This window comes from Notamacropus eugenii, chromosome 2 (genome assembly GCF_028372415.1).
Source record: "Notamacropus eugenii isolate mMacEug1 chromosome 2, mMacEug1.pri_v2, whole genome shotgun sequence".
NCBI classification, from domain to species: Eukaryota; Metazoa; Chordata; class Mammalia; order Diprotodontia; family Macropodidae; genus Notamacropus; species Notamacropus eugenii.
This window is the reverse complement of record NC_092873.1, coordinates 296,418,482-296,433,699: the sequence shown is the minus strand read 5'-3', so window position 1 is coordinate 296,433,699 and position 15,218 is coordinate 296,418,482. Positions and strand designations below refer to the sequence as shown.

Genomic DNA, 15,218 nt, shown 5'->3' with positions numbered 1-15,218 from the left:
TATTCCAGTCATAGAGAACACTGTAAGGAAAGGTACAGGAGTGTTAAAGTAATATAGCATGAGATTAAAATGATTAAAATTAAAAAAGATAGAAAATATTGTGAAGGGTTTTAATGTCAAGTAAAGGAACCCATACTTTACTAGTAATACTATAAGTAAACACTTATGTAACCTCTGTCCCAAAGCCCAATGGTATGGAACTTTCTTCTTAATGGTGGAGAAGACACTTCGGCCCCTCATTCAGGGCCAGGCCCCCATCTCTATCAATAAGAAAAGCATCCCATTTCAGTGGGTTTTGGGACAGGGGTCACATTGAAGGACTACAAAACACTTTCCTCACAACAAATCTCTGAGATAGAGAAGTATTATTATCATTTGACAGATGAGGAAACTGAGGCACTGAGAGGTGAAGTGGATTCCTCAAGGTTTCACAGAGTCAGAGCTAGGAATAGAACTCAATTCTTTGGATTACAGATCCAGTTCTCTGGCTTCATGATCCCTTGTCATTGAAGTATCTTAGCAAGGGAAGCAAGAGAATAAGGACATGACCAAATGCATGAATATGGAAAATTGTTTTGGCTCTAGTGTGAAGGCTGGGCTTGAAGAGGGTATGAAAAGAAGTGAAAGCTGCTAAAATACTCCAGGCATCTCATAATGAGGGCACTAGGTTGGTGGCAACAGAATAGGGAAGAAACAGTAGGTGCTAGATATTTGACAGAAGTGGAATCCACAAAACTTGGTAACTGATTCCAGTTGACTAATAGGAAGACTTTACTAATGAGTAAATTACTGATTATGAATAAGCATTCATGCTAACCCTGTACTAAAGTTAGAGTCTAATGCCTCATCACTCTAAGGAGAATTGACCCTAAGCATTTGAAGGTTGTGCCAATAAAAGGGCAAGCTGGGGCAGGTCTTGCCAAGTCAGAAAGGCCTTGAGTATTAGCAGCCTTGTGATGGACTATCATTTGAGAACTAGCCTAAATTCTCAGAGAATTATCAGGTTGGTCTCAGGGTAATGGATTTTTTGGCTAAAGCAGCTCTCGACTATCTCCTAGGTTGTACAGAGGTGACTATCTGTATTGGTAGAGAGAGACCTAAATAATGAAATCACAGGCCCTTAAAGAGAGAAAGACTGATAGATAGAAGATTTATTTATTTATTTCTAAGTAAAGAATGTTTTCATTTTATTTTTCTCAATTGCATGTAAAAATAACTTTTAACATTCTTTTTCAAATAATTTTTAAGTTCCAAATTCCCTCCCTTCTCTCCTCCTTGAGAAGGCAAGCTCTCTGATATAAATTATACATGTGCAAAATTTATTTCCATATTTGCCATGTTGAAAAAGAGAACACAGACCAAAAAACTATGAAAAAAAGATAAAGTTTTAAAAGTTTGCTTTTGATCCATCCATCATTTCTCTGGAAATGGATGATATTTTTCATCCTAAGTCCTTGGATACTGAGAATAGTGTAAGCCATTCATAGTTGATGACCATGCAATATGGCTGTTACTTGGTATAACAATCTTCTGGCTCTGCTCCCTTCTGCTCACTTTGCATCAGTTCATAAAAGTCTTCCCAGGTTTTTCTGAAACCATCCTGCTTGTCATTTCCTACGACAGAGCACTTATTAAGCATTTATAGGCTAGAGCATTCCAGGTGAGCCTGTCTTTATCCTCAAGTAGTTTATAGTCTAATGGGGGAAGATTATGCAGATTAGGAAAATGAAAGGAAGGGAAGGTCTCTAATCCTGCTGTAGGGCTCCAAGGCAGAGTTCCTCCTACGTGGTGAAAAATTGGTTGAGAGAAGGAAGAAGAAAAAGTCCAGAGTGAGTTCATGTGTGAGTTAGATGAAACATAGCTGGGTCCTTGCTAAAATGGTGGTTCCAGACAGGAAGTTACCAATCTGTAGAGCAGGGTGGAACTTACTTCAAGGACTGATCTGTCCATTCAACTTCTGTCAATATCAAGTCTTACTGATGCTAGTAGATGAATGCAGAAATCCTGATTTTTTTCAAGTCAGTGCCCATGTCTTCTACTTTTTTTCTCCCCTAGCACCCCAGATTAGAATAGCTATTAAAGTTTCTATGGACTACTTTGTTATTGCTTTTTGAAAAAAAATCATTTTATTAAAAAGTTAACATTGAACATCATTGAAACCAACTAAACTTGCTTATCATACTGCTTGCTTATTATATAAATTATCATATTTATACAAATATATTATATATTTTCACATAGGTATATATATCTATAATATACCTATACTATAAATGCATAAATTTATATTTTAAATTAAACAAAATGTATAAATTATTATTGCAAGAGGTGTATAAATATCACCAATTCTTATTACTAGTTTTTTGGTTACTCCCTTAAAGTTTTCTTGGGATCCTTTGTTTGTCCTCTTGGTCCCAATTATTTTTTCTCTCTTTTCCATGCTCCTATGCCCTCTTATCTCCTCCATGAGTTTGCCTTTTTAATTCCCTTTTTCTCCCTAACCTAATTTTAAGTTGTTTCTATTTCCCTGGCATGCTCCCTGCTGTTTACAAACATGCTCAGAGCTCCCCAATCCTTGAAAACACTCCCCTTGAGTTAACCTCCTATAACTCTATTTCTTCTCACAAACTGCTAGAAAAAGCTGTCTAGACTCGTTCTCTTCGTCTTCACCTCCCACTCATTTCTCAGCCCCTCATAATCTCAGAAGACCTTTAAGAACTAATGCAAAGCAAAAAAAAAAAAAACCAGGAAAAATTGAAAAGTGACTGAATGGACAAAACAAAGGATTCTGATGAGAATTTTGAAGAAAAGTCTGAAAAATTGTTAGGATACTTTATACACAGACATTAATTAACATAAACATATCATAATAATATTAGCCAATATTTACATAGTACCACCTACAGACCAGGCACTGTGTTAAGCACATTTACAAATATTATCTCATTTGATCCTTGAAAGTACCCCTGGAGGTAGGTGCTATTATTATCCCTATTTTATAGTTGAGGAAACTGAGGCAGAGAAAGTAAGTGACTTGCCTGGGGTCACACAGCTAGTATCTGATACTGGATTTGTATCAGACACTGGATTTGAACTCCCAGTGCTGTACCCACTGCATATATAGCTAGTAAGCAAGTTTAGGAAAAGGACCACCTCTTTCTTCAAGACTGGAGCAATGGAGATGACAGTTGGGTATGATGAGGTTTTGTAAGTCTGGTATCTTTTTTTTGCTTTACTAGACTTAGCTCACCCTCGTTCCTCTACTGGCAGTTTCCAGTGCTCTGGTTCACCTCCCCACCACCAGAAAAAGTACCAGGAACCAGGTCAGCTGCTTGTAAGGTTCACCCCTACACAAAAGTGGGCTCATAATATGTTTCAAAGAAGAGTAGCCAGAAGAGGAGGTAGACCAGAGACACTGGGATGCTGAGAAGGCTGAGCGGGTCACTCACTGAGTGGAAAGTTCAATAGCTCTTCTCATGGAATTCTGGAGGTGACTTTAGGTACTCTTAAATAGGGCAGTTTCTTAAACTGTGGAATAGAAACTGCAGAGAAGAAAGTAATGAGGAAATGGAGACAGCATCTATGAACTACCTAGTCAAGAGATTTGACCATAAAGAAAGAAATATTGGGGTCATATAAAGGTTTCTTTGATGCTGATGAGAATTGAGTATATCCTATTATGCTGCACTATTGATAATGGGACTCTCTATAAAGACCTCACATAGCACTTTGTCATAAACATTTCTAGTGCAAGTTATTGTATGATGCGTATTATGACTCTTTGGGTTTCTGCTTTATTCTCTACCAGAAGGTAAGTTCCATGAGGGCTGAGGCAGTCTTGTATGAACTTTGTTATCTTCCTGTTGTCAAAATAGTCCCCTGTATTATGCAGATACTTAATATAGTTTATTGAATGAATACCTAATCAATATCCTTGCATGCATTTCTCTTTTATCTGTACCCATAAGAAACAACTTTGAACTAATCATCCAACTGGGCAATCATATGTTCCCCAGATAGGTGGACTGAAAATCTCCACTTTTTCCCAAATCATCTTTAAAGCACCTTGCCTCTGTTGAGCCTGTTTTGTTTCTGCGATCTTTCTCTGCATTCTTAATGCCTGTGGATACTTTGGAAGTACAAGCAAGAGAGTTGTCCGAAAAGTTCCCAGAAATAACTGAGCAATAGCTGTTGTAAACTGGCAGAACTTCCCACTGATCCAAAATGGGCAGCAGGAACATGTTGGTGGAAATTTATATTATTGCCACCAACAGTCAAAATCAAAATGTTTTTCTCAAACACTTCTATATTTTTAATGAGGGTGTGAACCTCAGCAACAATGATCTCAAAGGTCACTTCTGCCTCTAAATCTTATGGTCCTGTCTGTGAGATAAGTATCCAATAAAATTTATTGTCTCTACTATACATATTATGCTATGAATTTTTCTCCAGTTATTTTCAAGATACATTTTATCCCTCTTCAACAAAATTATAAATTCCTTGAGGGCAGATGCTATGTAACATGTTTCTTTTGTATCCCTGGCAGCTCTTGGCACTATTTGAAGCAATGCTGGGCTCTCAGTAGATATTTGCAGAAATGTAACAGGGGATTAAATCTAGCTGGGCTATCTCTTAAAATGCAATTTCCAATTGCTGCCTATATTTTCCACCTAGTTGTCCTACCCATACCTTAAACCCAACAGGTCCAAAAATGGAGTCATTGGATTTCACCTTAAACCTTCTCCTTTTCCAGTGAAAGGCTGTAGATTCAAGACCTTCATTGGGCACTTAGGAGGAAGGGGAGGGGGAGGGGGGGGAGGGGGAGGGGAAGGAGGGAGAGAGAGAAGTTCAGGAACAAGCTCCTAGCTCTTCACTCAATAAGTCCTGGGTTCAAATCCTAATTCTTCTATTTACTACTTGTATGACCTTGGACAGGCACATTTAACCTTGGATCATCGATTTTTTCATCTGAAAAATTAGGGTGGTTGAATTAGATGACTAACACGTATATATTTCTCGTTAGTAGTGTGGGCTTTTCTCATTACTTATCACGTTCGAGTTTATTGTGTTATACTAGACTAGCTGTTCCCGGGGGGCAAGGACCTTAGCTTTATATCCATTGGTACTGACTTTACACCCAGCAGATACTAAATACGTTTGTGGATGGTCAGAATAATTAATAAATAGGCAATAAGCATTAAGCACCCACTGTGTGCCTGGCTTTGTGCTAAGCGCAGGGGCGATCTATTGTAATCAAATTTTCCCCAATATAGAAGGGTCCTAGGGAGGTTCTAGTGATTTAACAACTTCAAAACATAATGCAAATACGTTTTTTTAAACAAAAGAGCTGTGCCTTGGAGCCTGTGAGGAAATTCAGAGAGCTCCGCTACTGAGTTAGTTACTAGATAAAGGGGCCCACGCCTCCTGGCTTGCAGTTCGGAATTAAAAACCCAACCAAACTCTACCAGCCCGCAGCCGAGATCGCCGCGGGGGAAGGGGTCCGGCCAGCGGTGACCCGCGCCGCCACATCTGCCCCGGCTCCCCCCGCTCTACAATGCCTCTTGGAAGGGGCGGGGCCGGCGGGGGCGGGGCGGTGAGTGCCGGGTTCGGTCAGTCGCTCGTTCCCTTGCTTTGCTGCCGTCTCCTCTTCAGGCTCGGCTCCCGGGAGCCGGCTCCGGCTCGGGCGTGAGCCAGGAGGACGAGGAGGAGGAGGAGGAGGAGGAGGCGGGGACTCAGGCGGGGCCGCGGCGGAGCAGCAGCTGCTGCTGGTGCGGTTGCCGGAGGAAGCGGCTGGTCCCTTGAGGCTTACGGAGAAATCACGGCGGAGCGGGCAAGGTCCGGGGACCAGGTCAGTGCGAAGGTGGAGGCGCGGGGCGCGGGGCGCTGGGCGCCGAGCGGAGGGGCCACCAGGCGAGCGAGGAAGGACAGGGGGGAGATCCGGGCGAGGCGGACAGCGGGGGGCGACGGCGGGGCCCACAGCCGGCTGCACTCGGGGCTCGGGGCTGGGGACTCGGGGGCAGTTGGTTCCCCGCCCTCTTCCTCCCAGTCCGGGGTGCCTGCTCCCGGCTCCCATTCTGGGGGAGTGGTTTCTCATGTTTAGACCTTCCCTCCCCTTGTTCTTTCTTTCTTTCTTTACAATCGGCGCAAAACAAACACCCGGGAAGGTAAAACAATAGCTGGGCCACCTGGGACCCGGCGGGCGCCTAAAGCGCCCACGTTCTAGGAGGGGGGTCCCTTGGGGCAGGGCCGGGCCTTGGGAGGGGGGAGGAGGAAGCGGAGTAAGTGGGAACAAGGGCACCCTGATGTACCTCGGAACCCCTTTCCTGTCTGCTCAGGCTCAGAGGGTGGGGCCAACTCAAAGCCTTGGGGACTGGGAAGAAAGCACAGGGAAATCTCAGAAGTGTAGGTTTCCCAAAAGTACTCTAGGAGCAAGGATCTTCCCAGTATTACTCTGGCCCAGGAAGGGAAACTGAGGCACGGGCCTGTTCAATAACTTGCTGAAGGTCAGACCTACCAAAGCCAAGGAATGAGTCCCAGGTCTCAGGACACCGCACTTGCTTATCTTGTCTAGGTCTTGCAGTTGCTACTTTAATCTTTTACAACAATCTATTTGTTTTAGAAATCGAGAGTCATTTTTTATGTGGCTGCTTCGGAATTGCTGACAGTCCACCTTGCTTTTCTGTTCATCGGACCTGCCTGAAACAGGAGGTAGGGCTGTGACTTGCACGACAATGCAAAGAAGCGGACCCATTGATGAGAAACCCCAAATACCTACTACCTGCTGCCAGCCATTCTGATAGGGGTATCTCAGGTTTTGACTAAACCGGTTTTTTTCATTGGGGAATATTGAGCGACAGAGCGTGTTGCATTGTTGGAGACGGGAAGGACATCTCCGTATAATTCAGCTTTGGTGGATGAAAGGATTTTTAAAAAACTCTTCTCGCCGTTTTCCTTGAGGATTAATTCAGAAGGATTCTCTGGGAGTGGGAAACAGAGCAAGACATGTAATGTGGCAGAGAACCAGACCGGCTTCAGGATGAATCTGGACACCTCACTTAGTATAGGGCAGTGCTATAGCTCCCAGATGCCTTACCTCAGCCTCTGCCCCCCTTTTCCATAAACTGTCTCTTTCCCTGTCAAATTCCACTTCTAAAGAGATCCTTTGGAACTCAGAAGTGGCCAGCTGAGGAGTGGAGACGAAGTATTGGGAGAAAAGGAAGGAGCCACATGTTCTCTCCCTTCCCAGGAGCAGATATGAAGTGCTGTTTCCAAGCTCTGGCTTCCCTGGTGTTACTGGGTAAGTGGATGTGCTTTTATCAATGCAATAGACAAGAAAGTTTAACCTCCTGTAACTGATGCTTGTTGTCCTCCATGCGCAGTGAGCTCTGGGTGACCCCAGGAGGCCACTGGTGTGCATCACAGAATGAAAAAGTCATTGTGTTGGCCATTTCTGAGACAGAAAAATCTGAGGGAAGGGTATTCTCGACAAATACCAGTCATTTATCCAAATGGCAGACACTTAGAGCGATCCTTCTGAAGCGCTCTCATTTTTCTTTTCATTGTAGCCAGGGTACTGAGGGGCAAAGGGAGGGGTGGCCAGTGGTCCTCTGTGAGCTGGTCTCTTGTCCTTTTTCCTAAACACTAATGCTACAGTGGCCGCTTGTAGTGTGAATCTAAAGTGCGAATTTAAAAGCCGAGTTATTTTTCTGTTGATTCTGATGAGTTGGTTTCGTCCAGTTTGGTTTTTTTTAGCAGTTAGTGGGAACTGAAAATTGATAATCTGCTTTTAGTTTGGTACTTTAATGAGCACCTAAGGTGTGTAGAGCATTATCTCAGATCCTAATAGGTCCTAGAGCTTGAGCTGGGAGGGACCACTTATCTGGGGGCCGTCTCAAGTGATGTCACACTGAAACAGAAACTGCTGTTGACTTAGAAAACCACAACTTAACATTATCTGTGATGTATTGTATTTTTATTTGTTTTGTTAAATATTTCTCTAGGACATTTTAATCTGGTTTGGCCATTAGCTTGTGATAAGTGGAGCTGTGATACCTCAGATCTCCTTTTATCAGTTTAAATTCAATAGATCCAAGAAGTAAATGTCTTATCCAAGGTCACAAAGTAGTATCAAAACTAGCATTTGAACCCGGGTTCTCTGCCTCTGGAGGCAATATACCACTGACCATTCGGTATAAGGAGGCAACCTCATGGCATGTACCATTTTATTGAATGGAAAAATTAAATCTCAAAGCCGTCTAAACTTATTATGACAGTTTGTTAATAGGCAAAAGAGAGAGTTATAATACATGATAATGATAATACATGGGAAGAGCATCAGGAAGGCATCATAAAACAGTGATGCATGAGGTCTAAGAGCTGGGAAAATATTGTCATTCAGGAGAAAATCCGGGAAGTTTGTTTTTCTTTCTGCTTTTTCTTTCTACTCTTTCTCATTTGTCTCTGGACCAAAAACTGTTGAGAATCAGTGCTCTTGATTACTCTGGTATACAAGAAAGGGCAAATCAACTGCTTTAGAGAAGACTGAGGCTGAATTGAGGGGAATGGCTGGACCATGACCCTTTGGAGAATTCCCAGCCTGAAGTGAGCCCCCACCCCTCACCTGGGGAAAAAACCCTGACCTTTTTCAAAGCCCTGAAATCTTGTTCAGTAATGTAAAATGCTTTAGTTGTAATAGAGATCTCCCATCCTAAAAGCAGATGACATTCTCTGTATTTTTTATTTGGTACTGCCAGTGCTTACCTCTCTTTCCTTTTGCTTCTCCCCCAAAACACACACACACACACACACACACACACACACACACAATCTCCCAACTCCTCATTATGTGACTTATTCCTCTGGATTTCCAGTATGCCACTACCTTGTATAGTATTGTTTCCATGGCAAGATGCCATCATACTTGTCCCCTACCTTTGATCCAGAAGTGGGAAAAAAGGAATGGTTTTGGAGGCAGAGGAATTGGGGGTTAGATCCTGGCTTTACATTCATTTAGACAGGTACCATCCATCCCTGGATCTCCCTTATCTGTAAAATGAAGGCTTTTGGACCAGGTGATCTATTGAGGTCCTTTCCAATTCTCAGTTCTATGTGTGCACAGCTGTGCCCCTTCCCCTCAATTAGATTGTACTTGCCTTAAAAATCTCATATTTCTGTGTATCCTTTATGCCTAGCCCAAGTACTTTGCATTTAAAAAAAGAGAGGGGGGGGGACGACTGTAACTTTGACCCAGTAGTCCTCTTTCCCCTCTCTGGAGCTAAATAAAATAATCTCTCCATTGCCTAACACCTCTTCAGAGACTTGAAAACATCTAGCAAGGGAACAGACATGCCTTGAACCTTAGGCTGATCTTCCTGCCAACATTTTGAATTCAGCCATCTCTTTGCTGCTCTGTGAAAGAGCCTGTCCATTTCAGAGACTTAATCCAGGTCATTTTCCTTGCCATGTGAGAATTCTTGTCTATCTCAGGATACCAGCAAGCTCAGCCAGATGTCCTCCAGAAGTTCTGGGGTGCAAAGAGCCAAAAAAGACAACTGGCTAAGCAGGAGACCATTATCATCATTTACTGATCTCCAGATACTGATTTGCTTTGGAGAATGCTTTCTGTTTGTTCATAATTTAGTGTTTGAAGGTTATATTAAATTTAGTTTACTTTTTTTTTTTTTTTTTGGAGATAGGGTGATTTTCCCAGGGAATGGAAGGAAGGGGAAAAAAATCTGGAAAGTCCATGGGGTGTGTGATTTGGCTGGGAAATTAGGATAAGATGAAAGAGGGTGGGGTTAATGGGGAAGAGAACCGGTTGGGAGAAAAGGCAAAGGTGGCATTTGTACCTTTTTTCCTTCTGGCTATTTGAATGTAGCTAAGAATTGTAGTTGTGCTTTGTGCTTTCCTTCCTCCCCCCCTTCACACACCTGTTTATACAGGTGAAATCAGTTCTATAAGCTTCAAGGGAAGCTTTGAAGGGATGAGTCACAGACATCATCTTAAGTGATATTAGAAAAGAGGACTGGTTCTCTCTAACCTTTTTTTTTTTTTTTTATGAAGACCTCTTTTAGTCAGTCATGGGCTTGACTCTTAGCATGCCTCCTGCTCTGTTCAAATGTCCCTCACTGTTATAGGATTGGTGTGAGACGTAGTTGAACAGAGCAGGAGGCATGCTAAGAATGAAGGACCAAAGGTGTATGGTTCATGTAGAGCTAGAAGAGACCTCAGAGACCACCCAAGACAACCTTTTCATTTAACTGATGGGAAACTAGAGAACCTGAGAAAATGAAGGGAGCCACCTGTCTGGGAGAATGTAGGAATAAGAATCTAAGGCAGAATTCAAACCCAGATTTTCTCGACTTTGATGTCCTGAACTCTATCCACTATACCCACATACTTAGACATAGTCTGGTGCAGACTCAAATGTGACAGTCTTCTAGGTAAATTTGAAGGAGAGAGCACGTTTAACCAGAGAGATCAGGGAAGGCTTCCTGGAGGAGGTGTCCTCTTACCAGAATCTCTAAACTAAGATGCGGAGATGAGGAAGAACTTTCAGACACAGCAGGGGACTTGGGAATGCACAAAATGGGAAGAGAACCATGAGCTGTTTAAGAGTTCATATAGCTCGTATAGTGAGCCAAAGGCAGGAATATGAAATGGGATGGGAAGGGTAAGTTGGAGCCAGATTGTGGAGAGCCTTAAAGATCTGACTCAAAGGAGTTTGCGTTTACTCTGTGCAATAGGGATCCATTGTTGTAAAGGAGGAGGGGCTGAAGGGCCTGAGTCTAGGATTGTTTTCTTTGATGTTCCCGGAACTAGCTGATGACCTTGGATAAGTCATTTCCGTATGCTAAAGTCTCCTCCAGCTCTGAATTGGTACAAGTCTGAATGCAGCTCTCGGTGCCTTTTGCTGTAGTTGTGTCCCTTGCCCATCATTTCCTCCCTCCCCTCTCTGGCCCCTCCTACCTAGTGACCAACACTTCTCTGCCTCTTCCTGGCTGGGCCCTGAGCCCCTCCTTCCCTGCCCAGGACTGATGCCCCTCTCTCTTTGCCTAGAATTAGTTCCACCCTTTTCTAATTACCCACATGCCTTTGATCCTTCACTTTTAGCTTGTTTCCTGCTCTATAAGCTGTCCCACATCTCCCCAATCCCCTTTGAACTCCAGAGTCCATCTGTAATGACTATGGAGCAGTGAATTTTGCTGAGAATGTTGGTGTATCCATAGGGAGAAGCCAGACCAGGGACCAGGTGTGTGTGTGTGGAGGGGGGAGGATGGGGGATTGGTGGAGGTGAGTATAATAAAGGCAGAAAAGGGGGTGAAGAACAAAGTGCCTTTGACTGAAAGCATGCTCAGAAAAGATTGTGAGAATGACAGGAAGGTAGGTGTGTGTGACAATAGATTCATACTTTCTTTCCTGTGAGAGACAGGAGGGGGAAGGGACGAACAAGACAGATGAGTACTGAACTTCAGGTCATAAAGCAAAATTTCATTTTATCTGTGTGCTATGAAGAAAGAGATAGCTGTTCCACACCAAGGCTGATGCTACAAGCAGGTTGAAATCTCTTTTCAAGATGGAATATTAAAAAATGGAAATGCCACTTGCAAATATAGGGTGAGGAAATAAGTTTTGGCCATCCTGGGAGCAAACATGGAACAAATAACCCAGATAACAGGGTATTCATTTGCATTATCTACCAGGCCATCTACAAATACAGGATTAAGTGTATTTGGAGAGTAGGGGAAGCTTGTTTGATTCCCTCTCAAAAGGCATTATTTAAATGCCCATAGTCTGCCAGGCACTATTCTAGGCACTGGAGAAAAAGAAAACAAACAAAAAACCAACCCCAAATTGACAAACCACAAGAGTCACTGAGTTAAGAGTTCCCATTCTACTGGAAACTTGTTTGGACAGGGAGGGATTAAAGAAGCTAACACCTATCTTCTAAAAAGCCATCGAAAGGTTTCAAGGGAAGCAGTTGATGCTTTAAATGCTGTAGTATCAAGACACAGGAGGTTTTTCCCTGGTGCCTAGGTGATTGTGCCAGGTGAGAATCCACTCCATGACGTCCTACCATACTAGGAAGGCTTCTAGTGGGAAACTAGAGCTGGACTAAAAGCTAACCCGGATTTTCAGACAATGGGCAAATTGGTGAGAGACTTATCACATGTAGTGGGTAGAGTTCTGAACATACTGTCTCCTGATTCTGGTCTGGATTAAAATTTTGCTTCAGACATTTACAAGCTGTGTGGTCCTGGGCAAGTCACTTAACTTCTGGGACTCAGTTTCTTCAACTATAAAATGAGGGAGTTGGATTATATGACCTCTGATTTTTGTTCTAAATCTATTATCCCACAATTGGATTGGCTATAGAATAATGGACTTTTGTTCCCAGATGATCTACTTTTGCAGAAGGATTTTGATTTACATCTGTAGGGGATGTGGCCAAACCACTGAAATTGTGTATGTAAAGCCCTTCATAATCTGGTTCTAGCCTTCCTTTCCAGAGTCAACCAACATGGGTTTGCTGTCCCCCATAGTGGGCAGCTAGGGGGTAGTAGATAAAGTACCAGGCCTGGATTCAGGAAGAGTCTTCTTCCTGAGTTCAAATCTGACCTCAGACACTTCCTAGCTACGTGACCCTGGGTAAGTCACTTCACCCTGTTTGGCTCAGTTTCATCTTTAAAATGAGGTGGAGAAGAAAATGGCAAACCATTCTGGTATCTCTGCCAGGAAAACCCCAAATGGGGTCATAAAGAGTTGGACACAAGTGAAAAAAAAAACAGCTGAACAACTACATAGTGGGAAAAATGTGGGATTTGAAGTGATGGCACTTGGGTTCAAATTCCAGTTTTAATGACCACTACCTTCATAGCCATGGGCTAGGTGACTTAGCTTCTGTGTGTGGACCTCAGCTTTCTCATCAGTAAATTGAGGGAGCTGGACTAGATTGGCTTTTAAGGTCCCTTTTAGCTCTACATCTATGATTCTGTTAGTGAAACTCTTTTAGTGAATAGCACGTTGTTTGGGATGATAACATCTCTCTCACATTTAAATAATCAGTTTAAGTTTGACACAGCTTTCCTCACAATCCTGGGAGGTATTGGTATCACAGGTATGATTGTCCACATTTTTCAAATAAAGAAACTGAGGCTCAGACAGGTTGGGACTTGCTTAGGGTCTCATGGCTAGTGAGTACGGGGAGCCATAATTCAAACCAAGCTCTGTGTTTTCTTGTTTCCAAATCCAGTGCTCTTTGCTGTATCAGATTGAACACAGATGCTCTTTAGGAAGCATTTGCTTTCATGTTAGGAGAATTTCAGACACCTGTGTGTGAATACCACCTAATTTTCAAAGGGGGAAAAAAGATATGGTTGTGCAAAAATCATGCATATTTTTATGGAAAATGCTTTGGTGCCAAACACCATCAAGATACACTTATTAAGCTCTTAATTGTGTTCGAGGCACTGCAAGAAGAAAATGAGAGGAAAACCTCACCCAGCGAACTCTCAGTAAAGGAGGCTGTGATTGTTCCACCCTACTTTCAGAAGAATGATAGGGATTTATTAAAAACCACTTCTTGGCTATATCCCAGGGTCCATACATACTCAACCCAATCTTTTACATCTTTATCTAAAATAATTTATGTGCGAAATGACCCCTGCAGCATTGGTGGGATCTTGAATCATCAAAGAAAGATGAAATCAGCTAGACATTGGGAAGGAAAGAGACTCATGTTTTTTAGACAGGTTTTCAACAAGGAAAGTGAGTTTTCTGCCCGATCCTCCATTAAACAGAAAATTTTAGTTCATGAGAGTACCTCCTTCCCTGAGGAGCTCACATAAAAACGGAGACATAAATGTCCTTGCCCTCTAATAACTAATAACCTGTCAGTTGGAGAACAGAAATGTCAGATACTAAGTTTGGTGCTGTGTAAAGAGTGGTTTATTTAGAGATGGAGGACCTGAATTCAGATTCCCAGCTCTGCTTTTTCCCATCCCTTTGACCTTGGCCAACCTACTTAACCACATCTGTAAAATATTGTAAAGCAGGAGCCTCTAAAGTTTTGATCTCAAGACCCCTCTATACTCTTAAAAGTTGCTGAAGACCACTTCCAGGATGTTTCTATCAATTTTTACTGTATTAGAAATTAGAATGTCTTAGTATCATGAAAGTAGTTTTTACTTTGCAGACCCTCCCCCTTCCTCCCAAAAAGGGACTTGAGGTTCCTGGACCACCCTTTGAGAAGCTCTACTCCAAGGTGCTTGGTCTAGATGACCCTTAAAGTCTATTCCAGCTCTGTATCAAGTGATCCTTTGAACAAAAAACCAAAAAACCAAAAACAGATGGACAGGAAAGTATTTACATTAAATGAAATTAAATCCTTTTACATTAAAGGAACAATGGAGTTAAATGAAATGGACACTGGGCTAGTAGAAGACTGGAATTCTGCCACTTAATAAATAGCTCTTTGTCCTTGGACTAGTTACATAACGCTTGGAGCCTCAGTTTCTTCATCTGCTGCTTGATATTCAAAGAGAGCATTGAGAAGAAAGAACTGTTAGAAAAGAGCTGTGAGAAAGATGTGGCAGAAGGAGAGAGAGATTATGTAACTCAAAATTTAAAAAAAAGTTAAAACATTTTATTTGCATTTAATTGAGAGAAAAATAAAAATTAAATGTGGGGGAAAAAAAGATGTGACTGGATTTGGAAACTAACTTCCATGTTTAGGGGAAAGGAGAGAGGTTTTTGGAGGGTCCTGACTTGGAATATTGGGGAAGTGATGGTGGGGTCCCCCATGGTAGAGAAGTTGAGCTATTATGCAGTGACTGAGGCCAGTGAAAGGAGTAATTCTACTCTTGGTGTCTAGTATCTAGTGATGGTAAGAGGTCTTAAGGGCTAAATGGATTTGAACTCACAGACTTGGGTCTCCTGATTGAAGATGGATGATTGAATCCTTGGGAGTAGTTGAATCCCTGGGCTCTTGATATGCTAGGAAGAAAAATAAAAAATCGAGGTAGGACCCAAGAGAGGAGTGATTGGGGGCTGGGGCAGAGGGGCAGGTTTGACATTGTGGGAGAGGTAGCAGGGTGTAATAAAGAATACTGGGCTTGGAAGAGGAGTTAGTGGAGAACCTAGCTTTGAATCCCTCCTCTGACCCTTAGTGACCTCATGGCCTTGGCTGGACATGTCATTTCTGAACCTGTTTCCTCATC

At 42.5% G+C, this 15,218-nt stretch overlaps 1 protein-coding gene across 3 annotated transcripts in view; it reads left to right on the top strand.

Annotated features, from left to right (window-relative positions):
* The first annotated feature begins 5,431 nt into the window (after positions 1-5,431).
* Positions 5,432-15,218, top strand: part of IGSF3 (immunoglobulin superfamily member 3) — a 131,166-nt gene continuing 121,379 nt past the window's right edge. For 2 of the 3 annotated variants that reach the window (XM_072644464.1, XM_072644463.1), the window contains exons 1-2: positions 5,629-5,848; positions 6,620-7,297. In XM_072644464.1, coding sequence (XP_072500565.1) covers positions 7,228-7,297 — 70 coding nt within the window. In that variant the 5' untranslated portion in view covers positions 5,629-5,848; positions 6,620-7,227. Of the gene's footprint in view, positions 5,849-6,619; positions 7,298-15,218 lie in introns of all 3 variants that reach the window. The other variant, XM_072644462.1, reaches the window with a different exon arrangement.